Source organism: Prosopis cineraria, unplaced genomic scaffold (assembly GCF_029017545.1).
Source record: "Prosopis cineraria cultivar Desert tree isolate PC_DT_omini unplaced genomic scaffold, ASM2901754v1 PC4, whole genome shotgun sequence".
NCBI lineage: Eukaryota > Viridiplantae > Streptophyta > Magnoliopsida > Fabales > Fabaceae > Prosopis > Prosopis cineraria.
In genome coordinates this window covers 6,976,995-6,991,773 of record NW_026555335.1, presented here as the reverse complement: position 1 = coordinate 6,991,773, position 14,779 = coordinate 6,976,995, and the positions used below count along the sequence as shown (strand labels likewise).

General features: G+C 35.1%; 2 protein-coding genes across 10 annotated transcripts; one reads left to right on the top strand and one right to left on the bottom strand.

Moving 5' to 3' along the window:
- The first annotated feature begins 189 nt into the window (after positions 1-189).
- On the top strand, positions 190-2,843 carry LOC129309240 (uncharacterized). Of its 6 annotated transcripts, none has more exons than XM_054950711.1 (5): positions 190-348; positions 941-1,019; positions 1,129-1,173; positions 2,019-2,116; positions 2,348-2,843. In XM_054950711.1, the coding sequence occupies exons 2-5, from the start codon at positions 975-977 to the stop codon at positions 2,433-2,435; spliced, it is 276 nt and encodes a 91-aa protein (XP_054806686.1). In that variant the 5' UTR covers positions 190-348; positions 941-974; the 3' UTR covers positions 2,436-2,843. The 6 variants fall into 6 exon arrangements, with proteins under 6 accessions (XP_054806686.1, XP_054806683.1, XP_054806687.1 ...); XM_054950708.1 differs by having other exon boundaries at positions 941-1,028; XM_054950712.1 differs by having other exon boundaries at positions 196-401.
- Positions 2,844-3,435: 592 nt separating this feature from the next.
- LOC129308546 (probable inactive DNA (cytosine-5)-methyltransferase DRM3) lies at positions 3,436-14,359 on the bottom strand. 4 transcript variants are annotated; one of them, XM_054949710.1, is made up of 11 exons: positions 13,952-14,359; positions 13,635-13,680; positions 12,609-12,736; positions 11,758-11,854; positions 11,560-11,606; positions 11,108-11,206; positions 8,495-8,594; positions 6,097-6,206; positions 5,814-5,913; positions 5,380-5,456; positions 3,436-4,851 (listed from the first exon to the last, which is right to left on the bottom strand). In XM_054949710.1, exons 3-11 carry the CDS (start codon positions 12,693-12,695, stop codon positions 3,523-3,525), a joined length of 2,046 nt encoding a protein of 681 aa, XP_054805685.1. In that variant the 5' UTR covers positions 12,696-12,736; positions 13,635-13,680; positions 13,952-14,359; the 3' UTR covers positions 3,436-3,522. The 4 variants fall into 4 exon arrangements, with proteins under 4 accessions (XP_054805685.1, XP_054805686.1, XP_054805687.1 ...); XM_054949711.1 differs by lacking the exon at positions 13,952-14,359 and adding an exon at positions 13,800-13,903; XM_054949712.1 differs by lacking the exons at positions 13,635-13,680; positions 13,952-14,359 and having other exon boundaries at positions 11,108-11,162; positions 12,609-12,650.
- Positions 14,360-14,779: the final 420 nt, after the last annotated feature.

Here is a 14,779-nt window from a genome sequence, read left to right as displayed (position 1 = left end):
TATAAAATTATCCATTTATTTACAATTAACTTTGATTAATTTATAATAATTAACTTTTATTAACTATGTCAATAATTATTTATTTTTAAATTATAAATAAAGATTTTTGGCCAAAAAATGTAAATAAAGATAAATAAAAGAGTGTGTTTCAATAATTTAAACTCTTTTAAGTGACATTAGTACCTTATGTTTGGTAATTGTAACCCCAGAAAACACACTGTCGGAGGAAGAACTAAAGAAGTGGCGGATTCCTTTTTCGTTGTCGACGAATAAGCATTCCACACCCTGCCAGACGCCGTCCACCGTTTTCATCCCTGCGTGGTTGTTTTCTGGAAAGCAGTGAAGAAGGTTCTAATTCTAGGGGTTTCCCAACATCCAGTGAGATTGATTTGCTCAATCTGGTTTTGAATCTTGACTTGAATTTGTTCCCCGCATCATCTCAATAACCGTTTGAATTTGTTCTAATTCTAGGTTATTGGGACCCAATAACCGTTTGAATATTGACGCTTTTGATTTTGGGAATATTTACAGATTCGGTTTAACTTCTTCGCAACTAGTTTTTGCTTGAATTGTGTGTAATTGGCTATTATGCTTCAGCCCTCTTTATTTTGATTACTAGTGACTGCTATGCTTTGGATTGTTTTGCAATGTTGCATTTATTGTGTATTGACATTCTGTTATTAATCTCTTTATATTACCATTAGTTTGGAAAATTCTCAAGGTGTATGATCTAGTAAATGACTTAGCTCGAGTTGTGTCAAAGTATCTGAAAACGGTATTATATCAATTATGCATATTTCAAAGCAATATAGGTCAGCTGTTGAGAGCTGAGGCCCTAAATTAAACTGGTCTAATTTGGTGGATCATATTGTTTTTTTTTTTTTTTTTTGCTTGATTGAAGATTCTGTATGGAGATAAAATAGCTTGGGGTGTTTTGCAGGGCTGTGTAATTTTGAGAGGAAGCCGTTATAAAAATGCCTTCTCTTCAAACTGCTCTGCCTCCTGAGCTGGCCAACAATGTCATTAGGGTTTTAATTGATTCTTTCTTTCTTCTATTTGAATTACCTTAGTGTTCTTTTCTTTGAATTTTTATTTAGTATTACTGATTTCTACCCTTTTTTTTTTCAGCTTTACCGTGAATGCCTACGAAGAGCTAAATATATTGGACATAGGGTATGTAAATCTCTCCCTCATTTACACCAAATTTTGCCCTAATTCTGTGGCTCCTTGTTGCTGCCTTAACAATTGAATTGCAGTGCTTTTATTGAATTCTCCATCTCCCCTTTATTCTTCTTTCCTTTTATGGGATTTTTATGGCCATGTAAAGAACTCGTCATTGCCCTTTAGCTTCTAAGTAACTGACTGTAGTTGGGAATGCGTCCTCCGTGTTCTAGTAGTGAAAACATTGTTGAAAGGGAGGCCATATTACTCTCCTCAAATCTTCTAATGCCGCAGTTGTACCTGAAGCCATGCATTGCAGTCATATCATGTTCGTAACGTGGGAATAAAGAAGTCTGAAGTTTATGAATTCCTGTGTTGTATGTCATTTGAAAGGCATTTTTATAGTGGCATGTGGCGATACTATGGTAAACTTTACGAAGAAAATGATACAGTATAAATTGCATGTCTAAATTTCGTTGCATAAGGTTCTTGAAGACATACAAGTGTTTTCCAGAAGTTGCTAGCCAAGATCTGTAAATTTGACAAGAGCTATATGCGTGACACTTCATTTGAGCATGACCATGTTTTCCTCTTAAAGGGGTCAAATTCCATCTTTTATAACCTCGCTTCTATTCACCCATTATTTTTTATCTCTACCTCTTCTAACTAGATTGGTTTTCTTGTTTCTGCGAGGAGCTTGAATTGATGGTTGTAAACAGTGCAGTTCCTTGCACTTTTACATTTTATATTGATTGATATTGATGTTGATGTTTAAAGTGTCTCTAGTGCTTGTCCTTAGTATGGTTATAGTAAGATTTGTGAAACTGATTCCAATTTTTACCTGGTTGCTGTTGCAGCAACATAACACAGAACTCCTTGTCAGTATGGTGAGGCAGCAGTTTAAGAGAAACATGCACGAGACAGATCCTGAGAAAATTCAGAAACTAAAGGATGAGTAAGCTTTTGCTTTAGTTTGTTGCATATATTCTAGTATATATTCCTGCTCCTTAGCCATTTCTTTTTTTGTTTTTGGGCGTGGGGAGGGATATATTTTGCGGTAAGAATACATGCAGTTGATACAATGCATGTCTGCATGTACAGATACGCATGATTATGCAAGTAAACATTATTCTTCTACGTGTCTTCTATTTAGAGCGCAAAATAATGTACATTTGGGGCTTTGCAGTGCTGCGAGAGGACTTATAAACCATATCCTGTACGAGTCGGAGGAAATGTCTGGTAGAAAATTCAGCCAGAACCCTAAAGTTGCTTAATCTTCTTCTTCCAATTCAGTTTGCTCATCAATTTATGGTTTTGAAAAATCATGAGTGGAGACCAACTCTTCCAACGTGTTTATGATCGAATAAATAATTGAGGAGGTGCAGTGGTCTCTTAATTACTCGCTCACATTCTAGAGCAGTGAAGTTTTAGTTAATTTTTTCGAGGCGATTCAGTTTTCATCATCAATCCTAGGTCTTGGCTATTTGGCTATTAATGAATGCAGAACCTTGCCTTCCCGAGGGTTGTTTATTGGGAGGAAAATTTGTTCCAGTTTTTTTATATTTTCTATAGGAAGTTTTTATATTTTTGTTCCCATCTGTTCCATCTTTCAAGATTGACACGTGCATCTTTGTAAGCGGAAGATTTTTACGGCGTTAAATGATTGACAATTACAGATAAAATCTTCTACCAGTCTAGTTTTTAAAAAGGGGCTTTTTCTTTTGATTTGCTTCTTGAATTACATCTCAAAGTAGGCATTCAAATACTTTTATCCAAACTAAATCGCCTCTTCAAAAAAATGAAAACTAGATTTGGCCATCCCAAGGGCTAAAGATAAACAGAGTCTATGCTATTTTGATTAAAAGACATTTGACCAGCTATTGAGACTGAATATTTTAAGGATCAACATCAAATTGGTTGGATTAGTGATTATATGATTTGACAAAATGTGTATCGGTTGTAGTATTAAAGCCAAATCTCATTTCTACCATCAATTTAGGTGAATGAATGCTGTAATGTTCAGCATACACATTTGTAAGCATGCATGCATTTGTTACTTGTGCGCGCGCGAGAATTTTGTAAGAAAAAGTTCTGAAATTCCAGTTATTGTTTCAATTGACTCAATTAACTAAAAAATTCACACATTAGATCCCTTATAATCCAATTTATAAAAAAATTAAAAAATTAATAGAATAATTCATTTACGTCAAAATATTAGCTTCCCCACTTGAATTACCTCGAACACTATTTGGCATTGTGCTGGCTGGAATTGGGTACCAAGAAAAACTTCAAGAGAAAATGGAATATTAGGGTCACTACATGTCTCCAAAATGATAAAAAGAAACAGAAATATTTACAGTGTCACCTCCTTTCACACAAGCTCCTCACACGCTGCACAACACGGACAAATTCATAAAACAAGGAAAAATCGAAAGCGATGTGAGTCTGACCTCCCTGGCTTTTAGGGCTTGAGCAAGAGGATGGGTTCTGACAAATGACCAGGTCAATACCACCAAATTTTTTGATCATACCGTCAAGCCTGCTACTTGTGAGCTTTTGAACTTCTTCGATCTGAACCAACTCCCCCTTTTGCCCAGAAGTCTGCCACCACCTCTTCAGAACCTTCCTCTTAGCCTCAGAACTCTCAATTGACACAACATTCTTTATCTTGATCCCTAGACGATGAAGAGCAACTTCTGCCCCACCAATCCCACTGAAAATTGACAACAGCGTCAATCCATCAGGAAACATGGCCTTCAACGTTGAAAGATGGTAACCCAACGTGTCTGTCTGAAAGCAGTATTTTAGTAGATTGAGTCTATCTCTCAAACTAATATCAGGAATACGGGTATGATGCAATGGATAGCCTAAGATAACCTCCAAATGTTCAGGCTCCATGGGGCCCAGTTTGTTCTTGCCAACCCACACAAGATTTAGCGAATGGCAATGATGTAGGATGTCTTGCTTCTGTTCAGATGTGAGAGTTCCAATAGAATTAGCTAGGGTCCGTCCTAATCTATCACAATGTTGAGCTATTCCACTGGTTTCACAACTAATGCAGCTCAACTGCTTCCTTGGATCCCAAGATGGCCACCATTTCTTTATATGCGGTATTGCATCTGCAATAGTCATAGGTGGCATGGGGACGATGCGGAATCTGTTTTCAGTTGGAAGATTGTGTACATATCCTTCTCTTCTACTCACGGCTGAAAAGAACTGAGTATTCACAAATTCAGGTTCAAGAGCATACAAGAACTGAGAAATCTTTCCCCATGAGTCATAAGATATACTAGCTATGTTTCCATACAAGAAATATGGAGGTTTTGCTGCTACTATGTTAAGACACCTGGATGGATTTGGTTTGTAAAGCTTGGGCAGTCCACCAGTGTCAATATTAACTTTCTCTTCCACCCAATCAGGATCAAGAGGAGAGGTCGAGACATCATAATGTTCCTGCTTTGGCCTTTTACCAACATTATTTTCCTCGAAGTTGGAATACTCCATGCTAGAATTAGCAACAGGAAATTCACCAGCATACTCATCCTTCACCCTTTTACCACGATAAGGTTCCTCTAAGTTGACATCCCTTGACTGCAAAGGTTCGTGGCCAAAATTCTCTGTTTTCACTTCTTCTGTGCCATTTAACTCTTTTTTGATCCTCGTAGAACATGAACTAGAAGCAGGGGGATACTAGACAAACAAGAAATTCCATCATTTCGGGACTAACTGAATAGTAAATAAATTATTACAGTACCATGATGGTCAGCATAAAACAAACCAGTCTTTCATAAAAGTCTCACTTGGCAAAATTTCAATTCTATCTAGTGCGGAGCAATTAAGAAACAGCTATGCAAGTTTGATTCAACAAAATAATGTGTCAAGAGGCATGAAGAATTTAGAAGGTTTTCAAAGCTAAGAAAAGGAATATCCTTTCAAGAAATTATCTAGGAAAATCTTGTAGGTTAAGTGAATACAAAGTAAAGAGAATAAATATCTTTTTTTCTAGTTAGAATATCAGTATAGGTCAAGGGGTGAATACTACACCATTGTTGGATACTACCATTATTGGATATATCAATCAAATATTTTGTTTGAAGGTAGAAAAATAGTGTTTTTTTCTTAAGACTAAAATCTGATGCTATAAAGTACTAAGAAAGATGAATTAACTGTGAAAAGTAAAAAATTAAAGAAATATGAAAAGTAGGATATAGTATTAACCTTACACACAACATAATTGATGCCATTTTGCTCTGCTACAATACAGTTCGCAAGCTCTAATATAGGAGCCTCAGTACCTGAGATAGCTAATTAGTACATGAAAGATACAGAAGTAAAAGCAAAGTGTAGGCCTTTTGAAACCGAAAAAAATATAAAAGCATGCACATGACATTTCTAAATTCAAATGCGAAAGAAGATGGAGAAAATGATCAAGTAAATAGAGCGCAAATAAAACATAGAAGAACTAAATGATCGCTCTAATTTATAGAAGGCATTGCTACAGCAGATACTGTCAGTCAACCATCTACCCCAAAGGTGTTATCCCATAACCCAAAAAAAAAAAAAAACCAGTAAAAGCCTTCCAAAGGAAAGACTGTAAACATAACCTCAATCACTGGAGTTTGCAGAGATAAATAATTACAATTGTTTCTCACCTAGTTTTTCAATTGCTGATGACACTTCACGCTCAGAGAAGCCCATTTCAAGTAGCTTAAGTGTTTTTTCCATGGTCCCAAACAGTTTTTCATTATTTACCTGAGATCCAACGTTTAATAATCATTATCAGATGCATGTATAAGACATAGGATAATGAAAATAGACACGGAACAACTAGGTGTTTTTTTTTTCCTGTCTAGGTTGGACTTTAAGAATAAATTTAAATTAGCCAAATAAAAAAAACCCGTAGAAAGACCATTCAAGTGTATCAAGTATGAAGACCTCATTTTTTGTGTAAATAATGGCAACATCATCTTTTTCCTTTTCAATATTCTTGGCAATCTGAGCGGCAACTATAACATCCACCAGCTTATGAATTGGAGCGTTATCACCTAACACAATAACAAAGCAAGAAATCCACACACATATAAGTAACAACAAAATATTTAGGAAAAATTAATCATTTGGTTATAGTAATTTTGACTTAGTTGTAATTCAATGCCTGAACTTTGATTCATTATAACTTAGTTCTTGAAGTTTTGACTTCATTATAAATCTGTCCCTGAACTTCCCCTCTACAATTTAGCTCCTAATGTTTCAACCTCTTAAATATTGATTCTTGTATTTTAAAAAATAAAATTATAAAGATTAAAAATATTTTAAAATTTATTACTAATATTTTAAATTATTAAACCCTTTTAATCTTTATAAATATTAAAATTTTAAAAATATTTTTAATCTTTATAATTTTATTTCTTAAAATACAGGGACCAATATTTAAGAGGTTGAAACTTCAGGGACTAAATTGTAAAAGACAAAGTTCAGGAATTGATTTATAACCGAGTCAAAATTTCAAGAACTGAGTTATAATGAGTCAAAGTTGAGAGACTGAGTTATAACTGGGTCAAAACTACAAGGACTAAATGATTAATTTTTTCAAATATTTATCATTAAAGATTACCAATAACACATAAAGCTTGTAAAGAAAGAGGGGCTAAAGAAGTTCATCTATCGCAGATTATAGAATTATTTAATCAAGTCAATCCTAGCTGTCTTGCAAAGGTAGAGACTTACATATGACTTTCATTGATTTGAAAAAAACTTATGATCGTGCGTCGAGAGAAGTACTTTGGAAGGCATTGAAAAAGAAGAGTGTCTGGGTTGCCTATATTCGAGCTATACAAAACATATGTGAGGAGGCAACATATAAGAACGTTTGGCAGCAAAACAAGACTTCCTAATAAAGATTGGACTGCATTAGAGATAATCTTTGAGCCCTTATTTGTTTGATCTAGTCTTAGATGTTTTGACTGAGCATATTCAAGAGGAAATTCCTAAATGTATGTTTTTTCGCGGATGATATAGTTTTTATTGCAGAGACAAGAGAAGATATTAATTGTAAACTTAAGTTATGGAGGAAGAAGTTGGAATCACAAGGTTTCCACCTGAGTAGGAGTAAAATGGAATAACTCCATTATAATTTTGATAAGAGATCAGCGAATAGTAATTTGGGAACTAAAATTGGGTGATTAAATCATATCTCAAGTGAAAAAGTGTAGATATTTGGGAGCGATTATTCAACATAATGGAGAAATTGATGGAGATATACCACGTAGGATACAAACTGGGTGGTTTAATTGAAGAAAGGCTAAAGGAGTTATCTACGATCGCAAAGTACCAAATAAACTTAAAGGAAAGTTTTATTGAACTACTATAAGACTAGCAATATTATATGATAGTGAATGTTGGACTTTAACAACACAACAAGAGTATATATTGGAGTAGTAGAGATAAAAATATTAAGATGGACGTGTGGATATACATATAAAGACAGAATCCAAAATGAGCTAATACGAGAAAAAGTAGGCATCGCACCTATTAAAGAAAAAAATGATAGAAAATCGTTTAAAGTGATTTAAACATGTACAAAAAAGATCACGGGAGGCACTTGTGAGGAGAGTGGAATAGATGACTTTGAGCCCTGTTACGAAAGGTAGAGGAAAGTCAAAAAGAATGTTTTGGAAATTATTGAATGAGACCTTTTAATTAACAGTATTTTTAAATATTTAATAAATGATAAAGCACAATGACATCATATAATCCATGTAGCCAGCCCTACCTAGTGGGATAAGGCTTGTTGTTGTTGTTATATCCTAGCTGTCTTGCAATCCCAAAATCCATCTCATGTTGTATACAATGTAATTTCCATCTATGCTTCGTGGCTTTCAATTGCCATATTTTCTTTGACTAATCCACTGGGACAAAAAAAACCCCAAAACCTCACACTAACCCATTGAAATGTTTGAATAAATGGTATGAAGTGCTCCTTGGCTATGGTGCTTGGCAAATGGTTACTTGAGACAGGTTTCTATGATGGATGTGTGAAAAGGTTGGTAAGATTTGCATTTGCAGATCAGATGCTGTTTAATTGCTCACTCAGGATTTTTTTTTTCCCACGTAAGACGGTATCTTGTCCTTTAATCTTGTTCCTATTTCTCCATTGTCTCAATTTTTTTTTTTTAAGATTTATCAGAGTTCTGTGTCACCTCCTCAACATATGTTTACAGCCTGGTTAAGATAGCATAAGCAGAAAAAAATTTATATGCAGTGATAAAATGAGAAAATCTATATTGATCATACAGAAGCAGCAGCAAAATGTGACAGATCTACAAACACATACCAAGCTTTTGCATTGCAAAATCTACTTCTTTCACGGGGAAGTTCATCCTCAGTAAAGATGCTCTTCTATCATCATTAACCTCACAAAGCTCACCAGGCTCCTGTGATAGAAGTCCATTATTGGTATATAAAAGATGGAAGAAGGATTTAAGTCAAAATACAGCGATGAAATTAGTTGATAAGGGAGTTATTCATGCTGAATAACTACTTCTTATGTGCTTTCAGTATTTTAATAGTTGATAAGGGAGTTATTTATGCTGAATAACTACTTCTTATGTGCTGTCAGTATTTTAATATTGCAGTTTATGTTTCTTGTCTTAGGAATGCTGAGTTGTCAAGTTTTAGGATGTCAGTTTGTGTGTGCTGTCAAGTTACAGTTGTAACTGCCACTTCATGGTGTTATTTAATTGTAAGTTAATTGAGGAATGGATATGGATGATTTCTGACTCTTTATTTGGAGATTCTCCCTCCTGGCTTTATCTAATTTGAATGAGATCCTTGTCCAGATTTAGATAAAGATTAACTTCCCTATTTTGTTATTAAGACTTAACTTCCTGCAGGAGAGATTATGCCTAGTAGAATCAAGTTGAAATACAAGGAATAGATGGCATATCAAGACAGGTGATAAAAGAGTAAAATGTAGAGCCAAGTGAATCTAGATTTTTAAAAGAAAAATAATTTTGGGCCAGTGACAGATGCAATAATACAGATGAAAGTAGCAGGGTGAAGTATATGCTGCTAAGTCAATAGCAATCAAGCGTGTGAATGTCATATTTATTGATGTTTTGGGATCTTTGAATAATGTGATCTTGCATAAGCTGGGCCTTTTAGAACTAAACTGAATAAATTAATGTCAAATATATTGGAGAATTTATCAAGTCTACCAAGGCTTGTGGTCACTTTTCTGTTGTTGGGCTCTCACGATGCACTTAGATAATCTATTTTGATAATTCAGCTTGTGAGGGCATTGACCACAATGGGCAGGATTGCTTGTTATTGAAACACAAAGAGGTCCATACTCTCACCACATATTCATTTTCATTTTGCCCCATTCAGAGATTTAGAACATCAAATCTTGATTTGCATAGCTATGATAGTAGTAAAAACTGTGATTAATGTTACCAAGTAGCTACTAGCATTACTGGGCAACTGTCTCACCTTTGGCAACTATAATGGTTATCCCCTCATGCCTAACGTGGCTTTGAGAAATTACAAGGAAATGGAATTGCATTCTTACTGGTAGTTATGTCTGTTGGTGTAGCTGTAGAGACTTGAATCTCAGCATTTGAAGGAGCTAGTTTGCATATTTTTGGCAATCTATGGTACAATATTGATTACTAAATTGGTCATTGGATCTATTCACATATATGCTAATTAGATGAGCTTCAACTCTCATTTGTCATTTTGTTAAATTGGTTCTACAGACTCAAGAAAAGATGCAAGAAAATCCCAAAAGTAATGACAGTTATCAGTAAATCTGACGATGATGTAGAAGTACACCAGAATAATAATAAAAAAATTAAACCATTGTATGATCGGAAATTTAATGGAATAATTTGAATATTTATTAGCTATTCTAGCTGCAAGAACTAACTTAGTGTTTGGGAGTTTTTTGGAATGGAATGCAGTGGGATGGCTAGAAGCTTTTTACCATTGTTTGGGGGAATCTTTTAAAAAGGGGTGGAATGGCTTAAGATGACCTTCAAAGACATTGTAAATCTATTTTTTCCTAGCCCCCAAATTTAGGGGATCAAGGATGGAATGGCTTGTTATAAACAACACTACTACAAAATTACCCCCATCCTTCTCATCCCCTCTCACTCTTTCACTTCCTCCCACTCTAGAACTAGAAAAACAAAATTATAACTAAATTCAAATATTTAATTTTATAATAATTCCCAAATAGTGATTAAATAAAATTGTTCATTCTCCCAAAAAAAAAAACTCCCAAAAAATGGAATGGAATGAATATTTAATCTCATTCCACTTCACTTCATTCCATTAATAACCATTCCATTCAATCCTAAACTCTCAAACACACCCAGGATACTTGATATGCACGTGTGCGACAGGTATGTTTAAAAAGGTGTATTTCAGCAAGAGAAAAGGAAACTTTAATGAGGCATGTTTCAGTCAGAAAAATTATGCTTATTTCATCAGGAAGGATTGTTAACAAGGTTAGGATAAGATAGGAAAATTTTCAGAGGTCAATGAACACAAACACATACTCATTCTCATGCACGCCCACATAAAAGGAAATTCAACAAGTTTTCTTCTTAGGAACAACATAGTATCTTTGATAGATTAGATCTATCCATGTATCAGAAAGAGAGCTTTAGCCATGGCAAGGTACACTAGCTAACGGTACAATGGTCAACCAAATATGACAGCATGAACTAGAGAAATAATAAATAACTTTTTCTTTCTTGAGATCCAAAACGGATATTGAACAAAGCTACTGTAATGATGCGGCCCTAACTAGTATTGGTAACAAGCCAACCTACACTCCATTGATAGAGTTTCATTCAAATGCTTCATAAGAGAAGCAGAAGCATCCAACAAATTATTGCCACCACAGTAATGAGGAAAGCAACTAAATAAAAGAGGCAAATACCTCTTTTGGATTAATGCCAGTGGAAATTTCCGGAGTATCCTTATCATCAAATAAGCTATCCAGAGAATCAGAAGATTGCGAATTAGATTTTTCAAGAGCCTGTGTAATTACAAGGCAAATTGAATAGTAGTCATTAACAAAAGAGAAAAAATGATATTAGTCAAAACTTTTAAGTCATCCATTTCCTAATAATTAATCCATCAAAATACAACAAAAAACCAAGTTTTCCTTGAAGTATTTCTTGATAGAAAAGGAAATTTTAATAGGTGCGATATTGAACCCATAATTATCAGCATATCTGTCGGCACTGAGCAGTAATTAACAACTCTCAGCACAACGGAACCACAGGAGACAATACGGCTTTTATCACTATCTATAGTTTATAATTATAGTTATAACTGTCTTCACTCCCCACCACATGGCAAACAATACATGCAAAGTGGTTTACTTACAGAATATGCAAAGAGAGTCTCCAATAACTGGTCAGCATTACCCTCACCTATAAATTTGAAATAAAGTGTTTATTTTTGTTAATTTCAAAGATGTTTAACCAATCAGAATCTGTACGGAAATTGCATTGGCATACTGAAATGCATAAGATGTCCATGCACTTGGTACAGATAAGAGCATCTTGCTCAAGCATAAAGTACCATTTTCCTTAATCACTTTATCAACAAGACATGGTAGGAATCCCATTCCAATGAAGAATTCTCTTATATTGCCTCCAGATGAACTTGCAACGTTGTCCTGGTTTTTGCAAGACAGACGTTAAACATACATAAATTGAAGAAACAATGCACAGCAAGTCTATACACTGACATCATAAAAAAGTTCAGAGACAAGTTCAGGTAAAAAGAAGAGGAAATGTCTACATCTCATTAATGTTTAAGCCCTATCGTAGATACAATAATATATTAATTTCTATGGGCGACTACAAGAGCCTAAATCTTGGGCCCATCTACCTTATTATCTAATTTTATTTCTTTATCTATTTAATTATCTTCTGTTCATATATTTAGAGATTTGACATAATGATTTTATTTTGCTCCTTGATTATCAGGATTGATTTGCTGGCTTGTGGCCTCTATTCCCATCTGTTTCTAGCTGGTTCAGAGCGATATGGAACAAGAAAACCAATTTCCTATTTTCTTCAATTTCCATAAAGATGAGAGACCACTGCCTCTTGTAGAACTTATGAGAAGAAAATACCAAAATTATTTAAAATGCCACCCAATCTCAACAATTGATTTTGTACAAGCAAATGCATCTCTAGTTGAATATTCCATTTTCAATATATCATTTTCTTTGGAGAAACAGATGAACTCTTTTTAAATTTTCACAATATTATCAAGCTCAACATCAAGCAACTAAAAGTAAAGCTCAAAAATTGATCAACTAAAGACACATGAGGGATAGAATATCACAAACTGCATAAAGAAAATACAAAATCACTAAGTATGCTTGTCTTATTATGTGTCTGTGTTGAAAGTCTGCAACATACCCCAACATCCCTTGGGCAGGTCGTATAAGATGGCAATTCATAATCCAAGACTTCGGTCTTTGGAATCACCACCCGTTTTCCTTCCATGTCAGAGGAACAATATCGAATCAAATTTCCTACCACCTCACCTGCAGAATTAAGCATTAAACTATAACTGCATATGTACTCCATCTTAAGTTAATGCATGACCTGTAAAAGTCATTCAGAAAAGATTGCCATTGGAAAATCTAAAGGGACACTATCTGAGACAACAAGATATTAAGCAGATTTGCCCTTTTCTAACACTCTAAGTGAGCTGTGATTCTGTGAATAGCACAACAGTAAGAAATAATATGCCTGGGGGAAGTTCCTCTTGTACAAAAGTCAGTTGTGCAATGGAAAAACAACACATTAACAATGTCCCCTTTTGTTATGCTAAATATACTTTTCCAAACATAAGAATCATCACCCCCGTAAATGTTTCCAGAGTCACATCCCAAGAATTTGGTAGGCAACTAGGCATTCGATAAGCATTCTCGTGACTGCAATCAACTTCAACTCCATGACGTTGTATCACAACCTTCATGACCAAGCAATGAGTAATTCAATTCTTGCCTCTCCCGTTATTAAATAAAAATCCTGGACAAAAGTGATAAGCCTAATCTTCTCATCAACACCAAAGGACTTTGGCGTGAAAGCACGTGAAAGACATATATACAATTCTCCGGCATGCAAGGCTGCACCTCACAACTTAATCCTGTTCTATAATAACTAGTCCTCAATAGTAGGTATTCGGTCACATGTTAAAATCGTCGGTCCAAATTCAAATTACGCATCACCTGTCCACCAACTTGAAGAGTAAAGTCTATAAATTTAAAGCAAAGTGCCAAATTAAAATACTTTAAAGTATCAAGCTTGAGAATAACCCAGCCCATTGAATAATTGGCGAAGCCAATAATTGTCCCAATGGAAAAATATTTCGATTCTCTTTACTTCCAATAAATGTTTAAGAGAATTCAAAACCAAGAAAACCATTTCGCGTTATACCTTTCTTCAGACCGGCATCCAATCAGGCGGAGTGGGAGTTGGGAGCCTGCAAATGAAAGAGAAAAATCAGAGAGTCGAATGTGAATCCCTCGTGGCGAGACTCACACATTCAGAAGTGCAACGGGACATGCATGATCGTCGCTTGAAGAAAAGAGTACTTCTGACCTACAGCGCGAAAGCTCGCTCCGCAGCGAGGAGCCCGCCTGCGGACTTTGGATCGGCGTTCAACAGCTTAAAACGTCGTTTCAAAGCTATAAACCGCCGTTCAAATAATTTGAAAACAAACAAAATAACCCCTTGGGTTAATCGCGTTCTACCTCAAATCGGCGTTCCAGGAGAAGCTGCGGAGACGTTCTGCGTCTGCGTTCTCAGTTGACAGTGATAATTAGAAAATTGAACATCTTAAGTACCCAAAATACCCTCATCTCCTTTCCTTCGCGTCTGTGGCTTCTCCCTTCCTCTGTTTTGGGTTACTCTCTCGGTTTCTCCCTTCTTTCCTAGTTCGCTTGGTCGATCTGCCTCATCTGTTATATTTTGCTATTGACTATTGTCTGTTGACTTTTCTTTTTGGTCGAAACTATTCTCTGTTCACTGGCGACTACTAGTTCTTGTGTGAGGTACAAGTGTCCAGTTTTCTCTACATAGCCATGCAGGCTGCAGCACCAGGGAAATCTGTCGTATACAATCGCTACTCGATATCCAACGGTTACCTATTCTGAGTTACGCGTCGCACGACCTTATCTCAGGATCAGGAACAGGAGCCTTCATGAGTTATGAGATCAGTGATCGTCCAAAACTAAAAAGCCTATTGATCGTATTACTGATTAAATGATTCCTTTTGAGGTAGGGGGGAAACTAAAAACTTTATTATATTTCATAAAATAAAAAGACTCAAGTGGGATAGAAGTAAAATGAGATATGTATCGTGTACAGTGAAAATCGTGTTGTGGATGGGAGGTGGAAAAATTTGACAGTAAATTTTTATAATAAAAAATAGATGTATAAAAAAGTTTTTCACTTATAAATGCACAATCACAATTTATCCAAAGTAAAGATTTATATAAAAAAAATATAATACTTTTAATAAGTCTATTAATAACTAATTTAGTTAATACAGATTTTATACGAAAAGTTTTGTTTAATAT

Bases quoted from the DNA above. Each gene is read 5' to 3' on its own strand.
- LOC129309240 (XM_054950708.1), top strand. From the start codon at position 975: ATGCCTTCTCTTCAAACTGCTCTGCCTCCTGAGCTGGCCAACAATGTC. The intron at 1,174-2,018 runs GTATGTAAATCT...TTGCTGTTGCAG, and splicing joins CTAAATATATTGGACATAGG to CAACATAACACAGAACTCCT. The intron at 2,117-2,347 runs GTAAGCTTTTGC...GGGGCTTTGCAG, and splicing joins ATTCAGAAACTAAAGGATGA to TGCTGCGAGAGGACTTATAA.
- LOC129308546 (XM_054949710.1), bottom strand. From the start codon at position 12,695: ATGGAAGGAAAACGGGTGGTGATTCCAAAGACCGAAGTCTTGGATTAT. The intron at 6,207-8,494 runs GTATGTGTTTGT...TTATTGTGTTAG, and splicing joins TTTTGCAATGCAAAAGCTTG to GTGATAACGCTCCAATTCAT. The intron at 5,914-6,096 runs GTCTTCATACTT...GTTGGATCTCAG, and splicing joins TTATTTACACAAAAAATGAG to GTAAATAATGAAAAACTGTT.